Raw genomic sequence first — 18790 nt, forward strand, 5'->3', positions numbered from 1 at the left:
GACTTCAGTTACCTCGCTCAGCTGCTTGCCGACACATCGCGTTCTCACCACCGCCGCGAGAACCCCGCGAGTGAACGCCGGTGACCTCTTCGTCGCTATCTCCACGACGACGTGCGAAGGAGGTATCTGGGGCAAACGGCGTGAACATCGAGTCGATACACCTCGGTAACCTGCTTGCACTCACTCGGACGACAGTGTGAAACATATGACCACCGATCGTCCTCTTGATTCCGCTCGGGATTTCCGACACTTCTCTTCCTCGCAGGACGACTTCCTGGTTACCGTGTGTGTCTCTTCTCTCTCCCTCTTTCTCTCTCCCGCTCTGCCTCCTTCTTTCTTCTCACATAGGTCCCCCGCGTAACCTTCGCAGATACCGCGCGTAGCTTGACAGTTGCTCAAGACTTATGTCACGTTGCAACACCGCCGGGACGCGGATCCGACGAGAAACTTTTCCGATGGTCCTCAGGTCACTGGTTCACCGGTGCCCGCCTGTGCGATAATCTCACGATGATCGATCGATCTCCAGCTTTGCCCGATGCTCTCCCCGACGCGTTGGAGTCGCACGACCGCTACCAAGACTTGGTACCGACCGCGATGTTCCGACGATGACGACGACGACGATGAGGACGGTGACAACCTAACGCACACACCCAGTCAGCTCCTGGGAAACCGCGCCGCAGAACTTAGGCGCAGGAGGTGAAGGTTGACGACGCTCGAGAGAGGGATCCCGCGGCGCCCGAGGAATAGAGCCGAGGGAACGCGTGCCGCCGCCGGTTTCGACTCGCTACGCCAGGAAAAAGGGACGAAGAGAGAGATCCTCCTCGCCGGAGAGAAGTTTCTCTCCCGCCGCGGGTGGGTAGCGCCGCGGCGCCCCGGGATCAATAAAACGACCGCCCGGCCGTCGCCTTCCCTAGGTCCTGCCTGCCTGCTCGCCGAGGTCTCCTCCGTGAGCTGCTTGTGCGCGACGCCGGACGCAGAGACGTCCCGACGCGTGCGCCTGCCACCGCCGCTCTACGCGCCGATCCCTGGACGCGACGGCAGCGTCGGCGACGACGCGGAACCGCGTCGCGCCGCGCTCCGGCGCGAGTTCCACGTGCCGCGCGCACGCTCGCTCGCGTGCCGGACTCGCGCCGGGTCGATACTCGACGCCGCGGCCAGGAGCGTCGACGGGGAAATCCGCGAAAAGTGCGTTCGCGGAATTCGCGTCTGCGTTCCCCCCCGGCGGAGCGAGTGACGGACCTCGAGCGTAGGCCGAGGTGCGTTGCTCAGGGGTGCTCGCGGGTGAAAATACGCATGTCTTCTGCTGAAAAGAAAATAGATTTTAATAGCAAAGGGAGAAACGGGAATACAATGAGAACGATGATTATTGTATGATTGACGTTGCTCAAAAGAGACCGAGAGAACCAGAGTAGCGCAGAGTACGTGTGAATTAACATCGGCGGATAACGTGGAGTTTGCGTCGCTTACTTGAAAATGTGCGACGACCGTGACGATGTCCGAAAAGGGCGCGCGCTTTGTCCGAGCACGAGACGTTCAGCATAAGAGGCTGCGCACTACTCCGCAGAATTGGATTCTCGTCTTCCCGGATACATCCCTGTGCATGCTATTTGCCGCATAATCGTACGTTGCGGAAAAATTAGGGATGTTAGTTTTCTCAGAAATCGGCTGTACAAAGCAAGAGAGAAGGAGAGAGAGAAAGAGAGAGAGAGAGAGAGAGAGAGAGAGAGAGAGAAAGCGAGAGAGAGAGAGAGAGAGAGGGAGAGAGGGAGAGAGAGAGAGAGAGAGAGAGAGGGCGACGCCTGTTATATAGAAATCTACTAAAAAGTACAACACATTTCGTTTCGTTCTTCGTTCACTGCGAGAAAAACGTATGATTTTTTATCACTTTTTCTGTCAGACATTTTTAACGCGAAATATACCCTTGTACGCTGTATAATGTAAAAGAAAAAATTTACATTCAAAATTTGTTGTAAATTTACACATAAAAGGACAGCAAGGCTCGCATGTAAGATATTTAAATTACGGTAATTGCGTACGATGGTATCGCGAGGTATTATCGAACATCTACGGAGGCGCACGCAAAGTTTTATTTGGAACGGCCGGTCATTATCTCGGTATAACCGCTGGGCCAGCTGGGTGCAACTGACGTGTCTCGCTTTCCCTCGTGAATAATTCGTTGCGAAGGGTAGCTCGGAAAATCTCGAGTGCATTAATTGTCAAAGCCGATAAGTTCAGGTGGATCGCAACTGCACCGTTATAAATGCAATCAGATACAATCGCCCGGAATTGTTATTACGATTTGTCGCTGTCGACCGGCTTAATGACTCATCTTCTCATCTCGCCATTGTCGTGTGACATTAATTCATCATCGTTGGCACGTGTGCCGCGAGAATAATACTCTTATAACTCTTAAAACAACGACTCGCCATTACATACTGGCACGTATCCTATGCACAATCGCTTCATTTTATTCCTGCTCTTTGCAGATCGATAGTCGACAACCCCCCGTGCTAGCCACGAACATGTGTTCCAAGGATAGTCTGTATAGTCTGGCAATAGTCTATTATTGTCTGTGCTATGATAGCGAAGTGCAACTTGCTAAAAGTTTAGCACGGAGTAGGGCATCGAATAGCGCGAACACTTGGCGCAATCTCAATCACGGATATTCGGTATCCAATCGAACCGAAATTAGACTGGAATTTAGTATAAGAATCCACGCGTACTTGCGTCGTTTATCTAGTCGCTTACATTAGGAAGCTGAATATAATATTATGTGGTATATATCTCGTTTCACATTTCTCAAGACGTGTAAGCCGCGCGTTTGCAAAAAGTACGTTGAAATTTACGTCATACGTTTTGCGACATCACTGTACGATATTTTTCACAGTTCCGTAGGTGTTTGATAACTTGTTTCGCGACGTTGTTTAGATTGTCACTCTTCGACAACGCCATGGTCTCGATCATATCGATCGGAATGGTCGCGTTGAGATCTTCAATGTATTTCGGCTCCGTAAGATCGTAAGTGACGGACTGCAGAACGCGAAGACAAAGCACTTGTGTTTCTTCCATGGACGATTTATCTCGTAGGCAATGTCTCAACGGGTCTCCCACTCGCGATTCCAGCAGGTATTGCAAACCGGTCTTATTTATGCTCACGTTATACAGAACCATTAGCATCAATCTGTAATGCAACCGCACTCGAAATATTGCCGATGCGCGCAAGGTGCACGTATCTCATTAGAACTTTGTATCAAAGATATAGAAAAACTTCTTTCTCGAAAGACTGTTTCACCGATTTGCATGATAAATTATTTAATTAATACGTATATTTTAATAGAAACCTGCAGTAACCGCGGATAAGAGCGAGTGTGGAAACTGTGTGTTGAAAGTGTACAAAATTTTACTTTTAGTTGCAATAATTTTATTATTTTAATTTTAGTTGCAATAAAATCATGTACCTCTTCAAAGACGACGATCCGGAAGCTGACGGTAATTCCGGGATCAGTTGAATTATTTTCTGCACTAACTCCCTGCCGCTCGAATTTGTGATTAAAAATTCACGACCCTCCGGGCTCGCGGACAAGTTGGAGACGATACCGAGAAGTCCTATTACGAACTTGTACTCGACGTTGCTAGTCGGCGGGAGTGACGTTTTGTAAGTATTATTAAACGCGCTGAAAGTTCCGTCCGCTATCGACAAGAATTCTCCTAGTTCGTTCTGAAACTGAGAGAGAAACCGTAGCACGTAATTAACACATGTGTATTCACATCTTTTGTATATTACAAAAGAAAAAGAAATAAGTGAATATTATAAAAATTATATTGTATATAATTTATAGTATAGAAAAGATTTCGCATCGTGTGATGCGCTCATTCACTTATTATGTTTATATATGTTTTCATTATACTTACGGATAACCAGGCATCGATTGTCTGTGGAAATCTAGAAGCACGCCATGTCAAGTTACCTAACACTGCACCGAGAGTTGCGCAATAGGTACTCTGACTTAATATCTGAAAAAAAAATAAAAAGGCGCATAAATATTCAAGAAATGGCATTTTAAGAAACGGTTTTGCAAAACAGAGATAATGAAGACAGAAATATCGCACTATGCCGCTTGTTTTGTCATTAGCGCAATTTTGAAACAGTCTGCGTAAAACTTAAGAGCTTTAAAAAAGCAAGAGTGGAACTTGAATAAAATGAACGGTGATAAAGATTAATATAAAAGCGAAACGATAAAATTTTACTTGATCTTTCAAACGTCTTATTTCTTCATGCGCAGTTTCCTTTTCTGTCATCAAACGTTCAACTTGAACGCTCAGCTCCTCGCATTTTGACTCCAATGTTATCATTTCTTTCGCGTTATCTATACGAGGAAAGTAACGTCTAAGTTTTGTCAATCGCACATTAATCCGCCGTCATCCACGCTCTGCTTTTAGCATATTCACTCGCTTGCAGCGGATATTTTACTTTTTCGTGTAATAACTAAGAACGGATTAAAGGAGAAAGTTGCGTAACATAACCTTTTAAAATAACGGACGACGTCGAAAATTTATTGAAAAGCGTATGGATTTTATCGCCGTTCGTTTCCTCGCTATGAAAGCCTTGTTCGAAATTGTCAGTCACGAGGATATTTGGTACATCGTCTATGAATTCGTGGAAATTGCCCTTAGAGCTTAAAATTGTCTCCAGAGAATCCTGAAATCACGAGACACGGAGGAAAACTTGGCGTTACGAAATAAACATCATTACTCGCTGAAGATTATATTATAATTTTGCGAAATACGCACGAAGAGTTTGCGATCGTTTTCGAAATTGAATTCGTCCATGTCTGTTTCCGCTCTCGTATAACCAAAAAGAGACGACAATACAATTGGAGGATGCGAACGCTTTTCGAATTGTTTACGAAATCCCGCTGCAACGTGAACAAACACAATCTCGATTATGTTTCACATCTTTAATTCGATGATTTTTTACCCTGTAATTTGTACGAGTCGTTGATTAGATGTAACCTCGCATTTACATATATTCTCGTACACAGTTATATCAATTATTAGAAATTCTCTTGCATAACAATATAAATTCTTGTTAATATTCAGAGATCATCGGTTTCTAAAAAAATATCAGATTAAAAATACCGTGTGGAGCGCCGTTAAACTCAAGGTCTCGCTATAATGCAGTTTCCGTTTATTGCGATAAGATAAGGTGCGTTCAGGTCGGAAATTCGCGCTGCGACGTGCACAATGTTATACGCGCATCGCATTACACACACGAGAGAGAAATTGACTGATCCCCGCTGTGAGCGGCGTGGTGCGAAGTTCGTGCGAAGAACCGTTAACGTAACGATAGATCGACTTCCCGCGTGGCCTCTGTCGGATGTCTTTAGGAACGCATAGCGTGCCTATGATGCACTGCGCACGACCCTTTCCCCTTTCGGTGTTATGATGCTCGAGAACGATATCGGGTGTAACCTCACGACTTGTAGAAGTTTTATTATTTTTCAAGCTACGTGGATATTTGTGGAACAGAGTCGAGATCGATCGGAATTGCACAGAACGTAAGTCACATGACGAATGCTGTTTCAGGCGAAATGCAGTTGTGTTTAATTCACGATCGAGAACCGACGATGTTATATACCACATAACGCTCTACCGTTGCCACTCACTTTCCTCAACATACTTCTTTGATTATTATCCGATATATGATACGAATAGAGAGAACTTTATTGTTTAAATGATGTGTGAGCTAATCGGACGAATACAGACGATTCTTGAGTTGATCCTAGGATATTTTGTTTTACAGGTCTCGCAGTGATGTTCAGTGAAGGTGAAGAGGTACTTGCCAAGTTGCCGAATACTTCTGAATATTATAAAGGGAGGATTCTCAATGTTAAAGGTGATCAGTACAAGATCAAATTCGAAACCGGTGCTCAGCATACAGTCAGTGAAATGGATATTAAGGTAATCGTTAGTACCGGGTAGAAATGAATACTGTCCAAAATTATACATTTGAGAATAAAAAGTATCAAGAGAATTTTTTATCCTTCAACATAATATACATGTAATATGTTATTTTTATTTTTTAAGGTTGAAAGGAGAGGGAGGACTCCAACTAGAATAAGCAACAGGATAGCTGGGAAGAGTCCTATGAGACAAAGATATTCTCCCAGCAGGAAGTCCCCAAGTAAGCGATCGCCTGCCAGACAGTCGATGTACACACCGACTAAGAAATTGCCTGTTCGTAATACACGTCTTGCAAAAGTATCTCTGTCACGTATAGATATCGAAAGTGGTAAATATATTACTTCCAACTATACGTTTGTTAAATACATCAGAATATATAATACACAAAGTTTTCCTTATTCAGATAATATAAATAATCACAAAACAGAAAGCGATATGAAAAAAATTGACGAGAGCCCGACTGAAACAATGCCTCTGCAACAACGTTTAGATGAAATCAGAACTACACTGATGCGTAGAGCACGAATGTCGAGCGTGACGAAAATTGAGAAAGAGCGTACACCAATTGTATTGGTCAGAGATATTGACAGAGCTGCTTCGCTTCCAATAGAGAGAAAAAGTTATTTATTCGATTATTCTCTAGCTGAACGAGGAAGAGGATATTCTATGCAGCGAGATAAAGTAATTTTTTTTTTAATGATATCATCAATCTATTAGATTCAATTTCTTTTAATAAATTCTGTATGCGATGCTCTGTTTATGTGGTAACAGCTTGTGGAGTGTATCGATAATTAGTTTCAGGATCTGACAAAAGTTCCGCTACCACAGGAAAGTAGAGAAGAGAAACGAGTGACCTCGATACCAGTAAACCGCGATAAAGGAATAATCAGAATTGATCAACCTCAGGAATGGGGTGGTTGGATTGGGACGTCTTTCCTCATATTTTTATTGCCGATATCCATAATTCTGCCGCAATTTCTATGCTGGAAAGGACTATGTCAATCTGATCGTGTACAATTTTCTACCGACTGGAGGGCTTACATAAATTTGCATGGATTTTTAACTTATATTGTATATCTAACAGTATTGGCTTGCGTCTCGGTTGTACCGATTGGAAAGAACGTGGACGGGCAACAGAGTAAAATCGGAAAATTGCAATATCGCATAAATGGTATGTAGGTGTGGGAAATTGCTATATCGCGTGAGAGGATTACTTTCACTTCCATTCTTAGTACTACTAATATTCTTCCGGATATTTTTCAGGATTCGTAAGTGCTACTTTAGCAGTAGTATTATTCGGTTTATGTGTATATAAGAATGTTCCAATCTCTGATTATATTTTGGAAAATTCCCTACAATTGGCAATCAGTGGCTGGCTTATTGGGACAATTTTAGCCTTGGGATTGTATGTTAAGGCAGAGAGAGCTTCAATAGCTAACCTAAATATATACGCGTCAACCAATAGCAAAATATATAACTTTTGGCAAGGCAAAGAAATTAATCCACGAATTGGTATTTTGGACGTCAAGTTGCTGTTGATACGAGCTTCTCTCATAGGCACGGTAATTACTTCGTATTTCGTGACCGGCAAACTCTGATACGGAAATTCTCAGTATAATTTCTAATTATATTCTTTATATTTTGCAGTTGATTATGAACATAGCCATTGCCACTAAAGCTATCGGCAACGTGAGGACTTTAAATATCGAACAACTTGATGTATCTACGTTGTTAGTGATCTCCTTGCAGCTTTTCTACATTCTAGATGGATTGATATACGAAGCCACTATCTTTACGTCCTTTGCGGTAATGTACGAGGGAACTGGATACATGACGTGCGTTAGCCACTTGCTATATCCGTTCTTGCCAACTCTCACGACGAAATTTATGTTGTATCACAAGTAAGTATATCTATCATATATACTTGCATGCATATATATATATATATATATATATATGTCCCATTTTATTATATTATATATACATTTTTACAAATTCTATCATAATAAGTTCCAGTAAATCTTAATTGTTATTTCACACATTTTTAGATTACAATTTAATTACTACATGGGCATATTCGTTTTAATTTTCATAATGGGATATATGTTATACAGAAGTAGTAATTCACGGAAAGATGAGTTCAGGAAAAATCCTGTCTCCCCGACAGTGCCTTGTGAGTGTAAAAATTAATAATCGCTATATCTTGTTTTGTTTTCTATAATCAAGATAAATGGACATATATTTATTCCTATGGAATTTGCAGACTTGGAAACTATCCCAACATCACGTGGGAAGAAGCTCATGCTGTCCGGTCTGTGGGGTTACGTCAGACATCCAAATTATTTAGGTGACATCATGATGCAGTGGTCCATTGCGGGTATCAGTTTAGCGATCGACCTTCTACCGTATTACGCGGCTATCTGTTGCACATTAACGTTGGCTTATAGAGCCGTGAGAGACAACAGACGTTGTCAAACACGTTACGGATACGCATGGGAGGAATATTGCTCGCGCGTAAAGTACATGATTTTAAAGTGCGTGTTTTAAAGCAATAAAGGCGCAACATTTTTAAGCACCAAATTCCATATCATAAAGAGATGCTCAGTATATCTTATAAGAATTTTAAATCATATACTTCATGATATTTTTTCATTATAAGATTATGGCAATGTATAGTAACATATAGTATATTTTAAATTCTTTATCTACATATAAGATCGGACATGACAAGATTGAGATTATGAACCAAAAGTATTTTATTGATATTGAAAAATTTCATTAGATTAAGATTATAGGATAAAACTTTTTATGGACGACAATATTAAAGCATGTAGAACACGTGTAGAACACGTTGCTGCATATTTTAATGAAATAATAAAATGTTTGTAACATTATATTAGCATCTTTTTATATTTAAAATATATATATAGCTTTTAAGACACGTGCCTGTAATATGGAGCACTGAAATGTGAAAATACAAATTAATTAAGAAATTTTATACTTTTGTATTAATCGTGTGTAATTATCTAAGATTACGACAAGCAATTTCTTTTTAAGTCATTAATTTTTTAATAAAATATATTAGCGCCTATCTCGTATCTATTGTACATTTTAACGAAACGATTTTATGGGTATAAAAGACGAGATGATAAAAATTACGAGATGAATGACTTAATTAACAGTAGTATAATTTATATTTGTACACATTCTCTCTCTCTCTCTCTCTCTCTCTCTCTCTGTCTCTGAATTTTTATTAAACTGCTCGTGTATGTACATGTATATATACATGTGTATATATATATATGTCACTTGCTATAAAAACAATTTCCGATAAGGTGAATTCTTAAAAATGTGTTCATTCGAATTGTCTGTCTGTAATGTAATTTTCACAAACTGAAAAGTGATATATTGTTGCACACAATGGAAATTATTATTATTATTTGTTGGTAAAACGATTTCTGCTATACTGATGTTCATTTAATAATTAATTTGTTTCTTTACTTACTATAAAGTAACGAAAGCGAATTCTCATCGTATCATTTGCACATTTATTCACAGTAGACACGCGAGTAGTCGTTCGAATAATTGTACATATCTATTCGCTAGTTATATATCTATATATATCTATACCTTACAATTATGATTAAAAATCATCGCGCTAAAAGCTGCAAACTTACATTTCTATGTGACATTTTTTGAACATTTTATTTTGCGTGTTTTCTCTTCTTAAGAAAAGTACTGCTCGAACTTGCATGTGAAATAGACTATGTTCGAAAATTATTGCAGGAAATAAAAGAATTATATAAATATATTCACGATATGACGTGTAGAAGGAACGTCATTCTTTCCAATTTTATATATCTTGTCAGTAACTATATTTAAATCGTATTTTTTTACAAATGCGTTTTCTGTTTAATGATAAACGCACGTGGTGAACCAATCGTAATTAATCTAGTGTCTCGATGACATTCATGTTGACAAAATACTTTGTCTCCGTCTTTCATCAAGCAGCGCTAATGAAACTTTGATAAACAGTAGATGAAATTTATAACGTGATTTTTCAATTTCTTGCTTTCGACATCAATATTTTTATGTCTTTTTTTTTTTGCGGCCCGGATTGTTTAATGTGTCTGTAAATTAATCGACACGACGATGAAAGTAATCCAAGTCACAAGTATGGAAAAATCAAGTTAAGCGATATTTTTCGCGAGAAGAATCTTTCCGTACACTTAAGATTAATTTTGATTTTCCAAGCGTATCTTTTAATACGTAGGAGAAACGTAGAAACTTATTTACCTCTATAATATACAAGAGTCATGACTTAGATCACTTTTATTATCGCGGGAGCAATTTGATCTTCATATGTTATAATTTCTTTTTGTATTTCGCCATGAACTGTCACCCAAATTAGTGCCTATTGACGTTTCTTCCGCGACAAAGCTATCATGCTTCGTTAGGAACATATTGTCGCTCGTCCGTGTCGCTTATCGCTATACTGTGTACTTTCTAATTACCGAAAGAATCGCAATCGAATTAACGAAAATCTCGTGAACGCTGTTGTTTTGGCACACAACACATACACACACACATACACACACGCATACGACACATGTCCATCCGCGTTCGTTTAATTTTTATCGTTAAGTGTTTCGTGGCAGCTTTCAATTCAGTACTTTCATCACCTGCTAAGTCGGTGGACTATCGTCCCCGCGAGAAATGTTACACCGTTCGACGCGTATCGCAACTCGAAAACGCGAGAGGACGCGAGGACCTTCCCGAATTGATTGGTCCTCGGGGCCCAGACGAGGCCCGGTGAGACGTGTTGATGTCCGTTCAGAGAAAATAGAAGACCCAATACACGGCGTTGAACAGCATGAAGCTGACCGGGAAGATGATTCGCGAGTACTTGTCTATCACGTTTACGTCCTTGATCTTAGGCATCGATACGCGCAGCACGGAGGCTCCTCTGCGTATGGCGTGTAACACCTGTGAAACACACTTGTAACATGTAAATATTTACAAATACAGTAATGGAGAGCGATTCTGACAACCAGAACAAGCTATCGTATTTGGAAATATCGTATTTGGAAAAGGAGGAGTATAAGAGAGAGTAATTTAGAGAAGTAATCTGTTAGATTTGTATTATAATTATATATTGCATATTTCCGTTTGTTATCACAAACAAGGGCGACTGCTCGTCGCAGTTGCCCAATTACCATTTTCTACAGAATTTGCATTTTTTCGCTCTCCGGGTGATCGTATAAAATAACTATAACAATATAGATACGTGTATTTGTAACAAAGACGTGACATACACTCGCGCGCGCGCACACAAATCCGGAAAATCTGGTGGAGATATTTAAAGATCGTCTCGCTCCTTCGAACATTCTTTAGACGTCTTGTGCATTGTTTGGGAATACCTTGACATACCTTTGGCTTGTGCGGTCTCGGGCCTCTGTACCTGAGGCCGCTGTTTCGGGTGTGCGTATTATAAGCGGCGGCCCTGGAGATGCGAAAGCTCGGTGGAAACTTGGCTGGGTCGTGATCTCTTCCGGCTCCGGGCGTCGACGAAGCGCTGACCAAGCCCGACCTATTTCTGATGCTCGGTAACGGCGACATTCGGAGATCCTGCAGCTCTATAATGTCCGCGTCTGTAGAGCCGGGAAACGGCGAGCTGGCTTTGCTGCCTGCAAAGAGGAAGACGGGAATTAGCCGAGCGCGAGGTGAAACATCCGGAGTGACGAGTCGTCGCTCGATATTCGCTCACCGGGCTTCGAGGAGAGCACTTTCCTCTCGTCGGTCTCCTTCTTCTTGGTCTTCTTTTTCGCCCGGGCGCCCCAGTACGTATAATTGACCGCCGCGTATTCCAACAGGGCCGCGAACACGAACACGAAGCACATCACCAGGTAAATGTCGATGGCTTTCACGTAACTGATCCGTGGCAGTGAGCTCCTAACACCCGTCGATATTGTTGTCATCGTCAACACCGTCGTGATTCCTGAGGAAGAGTCGGCGGATCATGCAATTACGATGTCAAATAATTTCTAACGGGCGGGAGAGGGAGGAGTGGAGGGGGGGCGGGCATTTCTGTCTCGGATTCTTACCGAGAGCCACCCTCGCGCTGGTGGCTTCGTGATTGATCCAGAAGCTGACCCAGCTGAGCATCACGATCAGTATACTCGGCAGATATGTCTGAAATACGAAGTAGCCGATGTTCCTCTGGAGCTTGAAGCTCAACGAGAGCCTCTGGTAGATGCCGGTAGCCAGCTTCTCCTTCCGATCGTTGGTCTCGTAGCCGATTATCGTGAACTGCGGCAATTCCGCATCCTTGACCCCACGAACGGGGGTTTCCTTCCAGTACATTACTACGTCGAGCACCGTGTACCCGTCTATACATGAAGAGTGGCGTAATATAGAGCGCACAAGCCGGCAGTCACATTGTAAAAGAGTAGCGGAAGTCTAATCGGCCGATTATTTGTTCGCTCATCGACGGCAATATTATCCCGACTACACGGTAATCGCAAAATCTCCAGATATACAAATCTACCGCAAGGAGAAACGTAGTAGGTATCAACGTCGTCGACGTTTGCTCTATCGTTTTGTGTGCCCCCTTTTTCTTTCGCTCATTCAAAGTGCAACTTTCGATTGCAGGAAATACCTTGCTTCGACTCCGGAAAATGAGAGATATTCGGCGGAAGCTAACCGTTCGATCAAATACATATCTGAACACGTACAGCTCTCGATCTCTACGGTGCAGTTCTGCGAGTCGAGGGGATAATAGTGCAGGTCCATCATACAGGCCAGGGTCGTCGTGAATCTCATGCCGTACGTGATCGAGCCGTCACCGGACAACCTGACGAGCTTGTTGCGCTCGGTGACGTCGTGCAGAAAGCTGTGAACAAGAAAATCAGTCCGATGCAGCGAGACAGTCTTTACGATAAATAGAGAGAGAGAGAGGGAGAGAGAGAGAGAGAGAGAGAGAGAGAAGGAGAGAGAGAGAGAGAGAGAGAGAGAGAGAGAGAGAGGGGGCCACTCTGGCAAGTCTCTATTCGCGTCGGGCGATTGATATCTTTATTATCGCGGTGATCGTCACCTGTTCTTGTCGTTCGCGAAGAACGTGTCCGGGACCCAAATCTTTTCCGCGAAGTCACCGCTCAGCGTCAGGACCTCGCCCTCGTGCGAAAAGGCGAGTCTCTCGTCCTTCCAATATTGATTCAAGTACATCGTTATCGTGTAATCCTGACGGTTAATCACGGTTAGACGTCCGAGGTACCACACCTACTAACTTGCTAACTAATTGCTTATTAATTACTCATTAAGTATCACAATATTTATGACATTAGTCGCGCAGTGAATCGCGCCACATGCATGAGGCATAAGAAAGTCTTGACTCGCGATCATTAGTTTATCGCGATAATTTTCGAAACTCCATCCGCGGCTCTGCGTTAACACCCCGCGATATTTCCGGAAAAGAAAAAAGGGAAAAACATCATACGCGATCGACAGGATCGACGTCCGACGCGCGAACGGGAAAGAGGGGACTTTACGTCGCGAATCAATCATTAGCACACACGGTTTATCGGCGCCCTGAAGGCAGAAATCGATTTGGCAGCGACGACGAAGACGCTGTGAATGTCGACCGAGGAACATGCTCCGTATCTCGAGGATCATGCATATAACATCACGATAGCAACATCCGATGCAAGACGCGCGCATATTTCAGTTTGCACGCGCTAAACAAGGCGGACGCGTTACTTCATGCAGAATCTCCTTATTTATCTCATTTGTCTCGCCCACTCACCATATTGACTTCTGAGATCGCGTCGAAACTCGCGATGGTGAGATCCATTCCGACCAGCAACGGATCACCTTCGAGAAACAGGAAGCATATCGCATTAATTCGTCGAGTATCTCGCGTCGCGCGTGACGCCAATAGAAAAGAAAAAGAAAGAACAAAGCAAAGAAAAGGAAGGAGGGCAGAGGCATCCGAATTTTGCCGCTTTTCAAGCTGCTCGCGATGGAGAGACCCGTTAAACGGAAAAGAAATAGTTTAAAGCCGCCTAATCCATTGATAATATCGGCAAATTACTTCCCCCTCGTTGCACGTTCAATTAAAAGCGCTGATTGCGATCGTGCCTCGTTGAATGGTATGGAGACTTCATTAAAAGCTCTCAGAGGGAGAGAGAAAGAAAGAGGAGAGGAGAGGATCTCGCCGGCGAGGAGCGCTAATGTCGTGTTCTACCTCCGGTTGAGCGAGCGGCTTTATTCTAGCGGCTAGCTCTGTTAATTAATACGGCGTCTAATATCGCGTTCCATTAAAATATCTCAGGTGCTCGAGGGGGATTTGGCGCTAGAAGAAAGAAAGAAGGGAGAAACGCGCATGCTTAATTCCAATGGAAGAGAAACGCGCATGCTTAATTCCGGAAGAGAGAGAGAGAGAGAGAGAGAGAGAGAGAGAGAGAGAGAGTGAGAGAGAGAGAGAGAGAGAGAGAGAGTTTAACGGCGTGAAGAAGCGACAAGTGCGAAGCTTACCGCCGAAGTTCGGCCTTAATCGAATATCGTAGCCGTCGAGTATTCTCGAAATTGTCTGCGTAACGTTCTCCAGCCTATCGGACATCCCGGTGTTCTCTAGGGAAGCCCTGCGAAGTGCGAAATTCCGAAATGCGGATATTGTCGATAATGCTCGAGAGCGTTAAAATATCACGCGCGCCAGACAACACGTTGTCGAAGCTATCGCATGAACATTGCCGATCGAACAGGTGAGATGATCGCCAGGTGTTCGATCGCGCCGCTTTATCCGTGAAGTACGCGTCGAGAGATTCGTCGATACCTCCGACGTTCATCCGTTCAAACGTGACGCGACGAAGAGAAAAATTCCGAATTACACCTTCCCGGAGAAATTCGGAAATGAGTCGTCAAGTGATAAATTGTGTTCGTTTACTTTAATTTGACCGTAATTCGCCATCGGTATCAGGCTGTGCGACGGAAACGCGCGCATAAGAAGCTAAGGGACGGAACGACGTGCAAATTGATCTGTCGATGAGGAATCATGCATGGAACGGACATATTATCACGCATCGCAAAATTACTGCCGCTGAGTAATTCCCCCACCGTCGACCTGATCTGGTCGATAGCGATTCTACTCGTGATCACGATATTCTTGATCGTCGCGAGGAGATAGTTGCGCGCGCGCGCGCGCGAGTCTCTGAATGCATCCGTGCCTCGAGAGGATTATCCAGCCTCTTTCGGCCCGGAAATGGAGCTTTGTTGTGTCTCCCTGTGTACATTGGCGTGATTGCAGCTCCGGTTGCCCGTGCAGTCGCTCACATCGCGCGCCGGGCTTAATTCAGGTATCTAATTACTTCCTCGCGCTATTTAATCACGACAGTAAAAACGAGAGAAAAGAGAGAGAGAGAAAGAGAGAAAAACGAGCGAGATTCATTCCCAGCGTGATTTGCGTTAGCGAATGCTCGGAGGTAACATTTTTTCCCTCCGGATTTTCGCTCACATGAGCGCTTCGATCGTTTAATTCGCACGGACGAACGAAATTCCAGGACGTCGCGTTTATCGAAAGCCCGAAAATTCTCCATCGACTTCGCGTCAGAGGAAGAGTGCGTTTGAATACAGAAGCGCGCGCGCGTGCAGCCGCAAAGGTGCGTGACACGTGCGCGTGGCAGCGCGAGGCAGCGCGAGGAAAAGTGGCGGGTGCTGTTGAAGCGACGGCTGTCACACTTAAAATCCGCGAGACAGGGGATGGATTCGCGCGACGACGACGGTGCTCACCAGATGACACGATGACGTAGCTGCACGAGGAGGACGACGATCAACGGCAGAAGCGCGCGCGGCAGCATCCTGCCAGTCGTCTGCGTTATCCGGGCGGGATTGCGTCAGTAAACGAGCGGGGAGGACGTCATCCCCTCGGCATCCTCGTGGCCGCCGGTTCGCCGCCGCCGTCGTCTGAAAGCAGACAAAAGGAAGCACCGTGCGGACACACACACACACACACACACACCGTCACTGGCGACCCTTTTCCGCACGCCGCCGCCCTTGACCTCGTGTATCACACAACACCGCGCGCGTACTCCCACTACACGTCCTATCGCGCGTACACGCAACCCCCGCACGCGGAATCAGCTACCGCTGTGGCGCGCGCGAGTACTTGGAGTACCCTAGCTTAACCCTTGCACCATCGTCCAGCGAAAAGGAGAGGTCTGTTTGACTTGGCAATTTCTGCGCCCGTATAATGGTCCCGTCTCTTGGGACCGGCGGCAAAATTCAAGGCAAACAATTAAGGTCTCCGACGGGAGTGTTTGCCGATCGGCGAACATCCCTTCGTCGCGCAGCCTTTCTGCCGCGCAGGCACGAGGAGAGAGTATCCGATGCCCGGGTGTCTCGATACCTTCCTCGCGCTCTATTCAACGATCTCGCGCGTCCATCTAGATGACCATTTGTACCTCCTCTCTTTGTAGCCCACGGAGGCCCGACCGCCGTCGGAGCGTTCGCGTTGAATCGCTAAAGAGAAGAGTCCGCGAAATATAGCCCGGCGACGTGCCGCGCTCTTCTTATTTCGCGGGGCGATCAAGATGACGAAGATCTTGTTAGCCGCGCGAAACTCTATACTCCGTAAATAATGACGGCCAAGGGCGACTCTCTTCCCCACCGCCCCCTCCCCCCCGCGCTCCCTCTGCCCTGCTTCCGCCTCGTTTTATTAATGTTTTCGTTTTAGATTGACGAGGGAGTGATATTTCATCACTTGCGATATCCTACGCGCGAGCACTTTATCCTTGCCCGTTGCGAGACGCCCGTAGTCGTCCGCTCATGACATGTAAAACTCGCGAATAAAATTGTGCGCTAACACCCCGACTCTGTGCGAATCTTACCGCCGGCGGGATCTCGCACGCAACCCCATTGTCTCGCGCTCCTCGTGACCAGCTCGCCGAGATGAATCGCACGCAGTTCGCACGTTACCGTGAAATCGCGCCAACGATCGCGCGCGCCTGCCGTGGAAAATTCAAGCGACGTTCCCGATTCCACGGCGATCGCGGCGAGAACAAATGGGAGATTAGCAGCGAGTCGTGCAACAAGCTTCCGTGCGACGGGATCAAGCCGATGTGTCAAGCACGCACGAGAGGAAAACGTTATTCCTCGCACATCCTCTCGAGCCATATTCGCAAGTGCAGTACTCTCGCTGCTAGCCGGACTTTCCGTCTCTTCTCTCCTTCCTTTTCTCTTCCCGCGTCGCGACGTTGCCTCACGACGGATTAACCGTACCTGATGTATCCGACGGTCACCATGACGCGGGGGGTCCCATTGCCGATCCGATGGGGACCTGGCGATGGACGATCAGGCTGGCTGTCACGCCGCGGTCTCGCAACGTTATCACTCGCGTGCACTTTGATCCGCGGATCGCGAGTCACAAGATCGCAGTCTCGCATCGACCGCGGCTCTCAGGATCACGATCTGCCCGAACGTTGGTCCATCAGCCAGTGACTGAGCCCGTTCTCACCGAGCCCGGCGTTTGCTAACGTCCGTGTGGAGTCCAACGTAATCCGGATTTCACTGTCACGCCAAGAACTCGCGGATCACTCTCGCTCGCGGATACATTCGAACGTACTGTCACGAACGCATCATCGATCGTCGCGCAGCATCACTCCTCGTCGACGTCGTCCTCGTCGTCGTCGTCGTCGTCACTGCCTTCGTCGTCTTCCTCGTCGTCGTCGTCGTCGTCGTCGTCGTCGTCGTCAACGTCGTTAACGCTGTCAACGTCGTCAACCAGAAACGAAGCCGCAAGGTATTCCCGTGCGCCACGAGCCTCGCGGAGGCTGCTGCCTTTCATCCCTCGTAGCTAACGCGGATCCACTGTCGATTTCTCTCTTCAGACCCTCTCTCTCTCTCTCTCTCTCTCCCCTTGACTCCTTGCCCCTCCCCCTCCCTTCATCGTCAGCGCGCTCTTTCTCCCTCGCGGTCTCTCCGGAAATCGTTCTCCCCTCGCTCTTACTCATAGACGCGCGGCTCGTTATCTCTCTTTCGCTCCGAGTACCTTGTTCAACCCCTCGCCTCGTCCTTCGCTCCACGCGAATCCTCCGTCTATCTCTCTCGCTCACTCTCTCTCTCTCTCTCTCTCTCTCTCTCTCTCTCTCTCTCTCTCTCTCTCTCTCTCTCTCTCTCTCCTTCTCCCTCGCTCTCAGTCGTCCTCGTTCTAATATATTATTTATCTCTCTTGATCTCACTCTCGCAGATCCTCCGTTACTCTCAGTCTCGCGGAAGCACCGTCCCTCCCGCTCGCGCGTTTTCGTGATCGCCTATCTCCCTCGCTCTCGTGAACCCTTTCCTTTCCTTCCTCTCCTCTTTCCCATTTCGCTCTCGTGGATCCACCGTCCCTCTCGCCCGCATCCCCCTTTTTCACGTGAGATCGTGCCGTTCCACCCCCGTGCATCACCGATATATTCACCACCCGCCTCTCTCTCCCTCGCCCTTCCTCACCGCCCTTTCTCTCTCCTCTCTCTTCCCGCGTCGTCTCTCTTTCTCTCTCTCTCTCTCTCTCTCTCTCTCTCAGATCACCTTGATTCTTCTCTCTTCCGCTCCTCCGAGTCTCTCCGTCTTGCGTTGCCACCCCCGCCCGCAAGCCCCGATCAACCCCCGCGAATTGCCGCACGGCCGCAGGGCGCATGCACGGTATGCTCTATCGCTGCCGACCTAGTGACACACAGAGCCGGCGATCGGATTTTCAGAGCGAGCCGATCGAACAGCAGCATCACCAGCATCACCCACCGCCGTCACCCGCGCTCCTTAAGACGCGAGAGAGGGTGTCATTAACCTTCGAGAG

At 45.8% G+C, this 18790-nt stretch overlaps 3 protein-coding genes across 6 annotated transcripts; 1 reads left to right on the forward strand and 2 right to left on the reverse strand.

The window, feature by feature from the left end:
• Positions 1–1780: 1780 nt before the first annotated feature.
• On the reverse strand, positions 1781–5283 carry LOC105186747 (heat shock factor 2-binding protein). The gene is made up of 7 exons (XM_011147167.3): positions 5140–5283; positions 4792–4916; positions 4525–4699; positions 4249–4367; positions 3913–4014; positions 3459–3724; positions 1781–3181 (listed from the first exon to the last, which is right to left on the reverse strand). Exons 2-7 carry the CDS (start codon positions 4828–4830, stop codon positions 2848–2850), a joined length of 1035 nt encoding a protein of 344 aa, XP_011145469.1. The 5' UTR covers positions 4831–4916; positions 5140–5283; the 3' UTR covers positions 1781–2847.
• On the forward strand, positions 3580–8962 carry LBR (lamin B receptor). 2 transcript variants are annotated; one of them, XM_019843024.2, is made up of 9 exons: positions 3580–3655; positions 5804–5961; positions 6088–6292; positions 6368–6645; positions 6760–7135; positions 7228–7526; positions 7612–7865; positions 8013–8137; positions 8228–8511. In XM_019843024.2, the coding sequence occupies exons 2-9, from the start codon at positions 5815–5817 to the stop codon at positions 8509–8511; spliced, it is 1968 nt and encodes a 655-aa protein (XP_019698583.1). In that variant the 5' UTR covers positions 3580–3655; positions 5804–5814. The 2 variants fall into 2 exon arrangements, with proteins under 2 accessions (XP_019698583.1, XP_011145470.1); XM_011147168.3 differs by lacking the exon at positions 3580–3655 and adding an exon at positions 5436–5558 and having other exon boundaries at positions 8228–8962.
• Positions 8963–10060: 1098 nt separating this feature from the next.
• Lcch3 (Ligand-gated chloride channel homolog 3) lies at positions 10061–17652 on the reverse strand. 3 transcript variants are annotated; one of them, XM_025304001.1, is made up of 10 exons: positions 17236–17652; positions 15748–15921; positions 14497–14603; positions 13766–13833; positions 13058–13203; positions 12699–12856; positions 12069–12353; positions 11732–11962; positions 11395–11651; positions 10061–10950 (listed from the first exon to the last, which is right to left on the reverse strand). In XM_025304001.1, the coding sequence occupies exons 2-10, from the start codon at positions 15813–15815 to the stop codon at positions 10798–10800; spliced, it is 1473 nt and encodes a 490-aa protein (XP_025159786.1). In that variant the 5' UTR covers positions 15816–15921; positions 17236–17652; the 3' UTR covers positions 10061–10797. The 3 variants fall into 3 exon arrangements, with proteins under 3 accessions (XP_025159786.1, XP_019698584.1, XP_025159787.1); XM_019843025.2 differs by having other exon boundaries at positions 15748–17652; XM_025304002.1 differs by lacking the exons at positions 14497–14603; positions 17236–17652 and having other exon boundaries at positions 15748–15784.
• Between the last annotated feature and the right edge of the window lie 1138 nt (positions 17653–18790).

This window comes from Harpegnathos saltator, unplaced genomic scaffold, assembly GCF_003227715.2.
Source record: "Harpegnathos saltator strain DR-91 unplaced genomic scaffold, Hsal_v8.6 scaffold585, whole genome shotgun sequence".
Taxonomy (NCBI): Eukaryota; Metazoa; Arthropoda; class Insecta; order Hymenoptera; family Formicidae; genus Harpegnathos; species Harpegnathos saltator.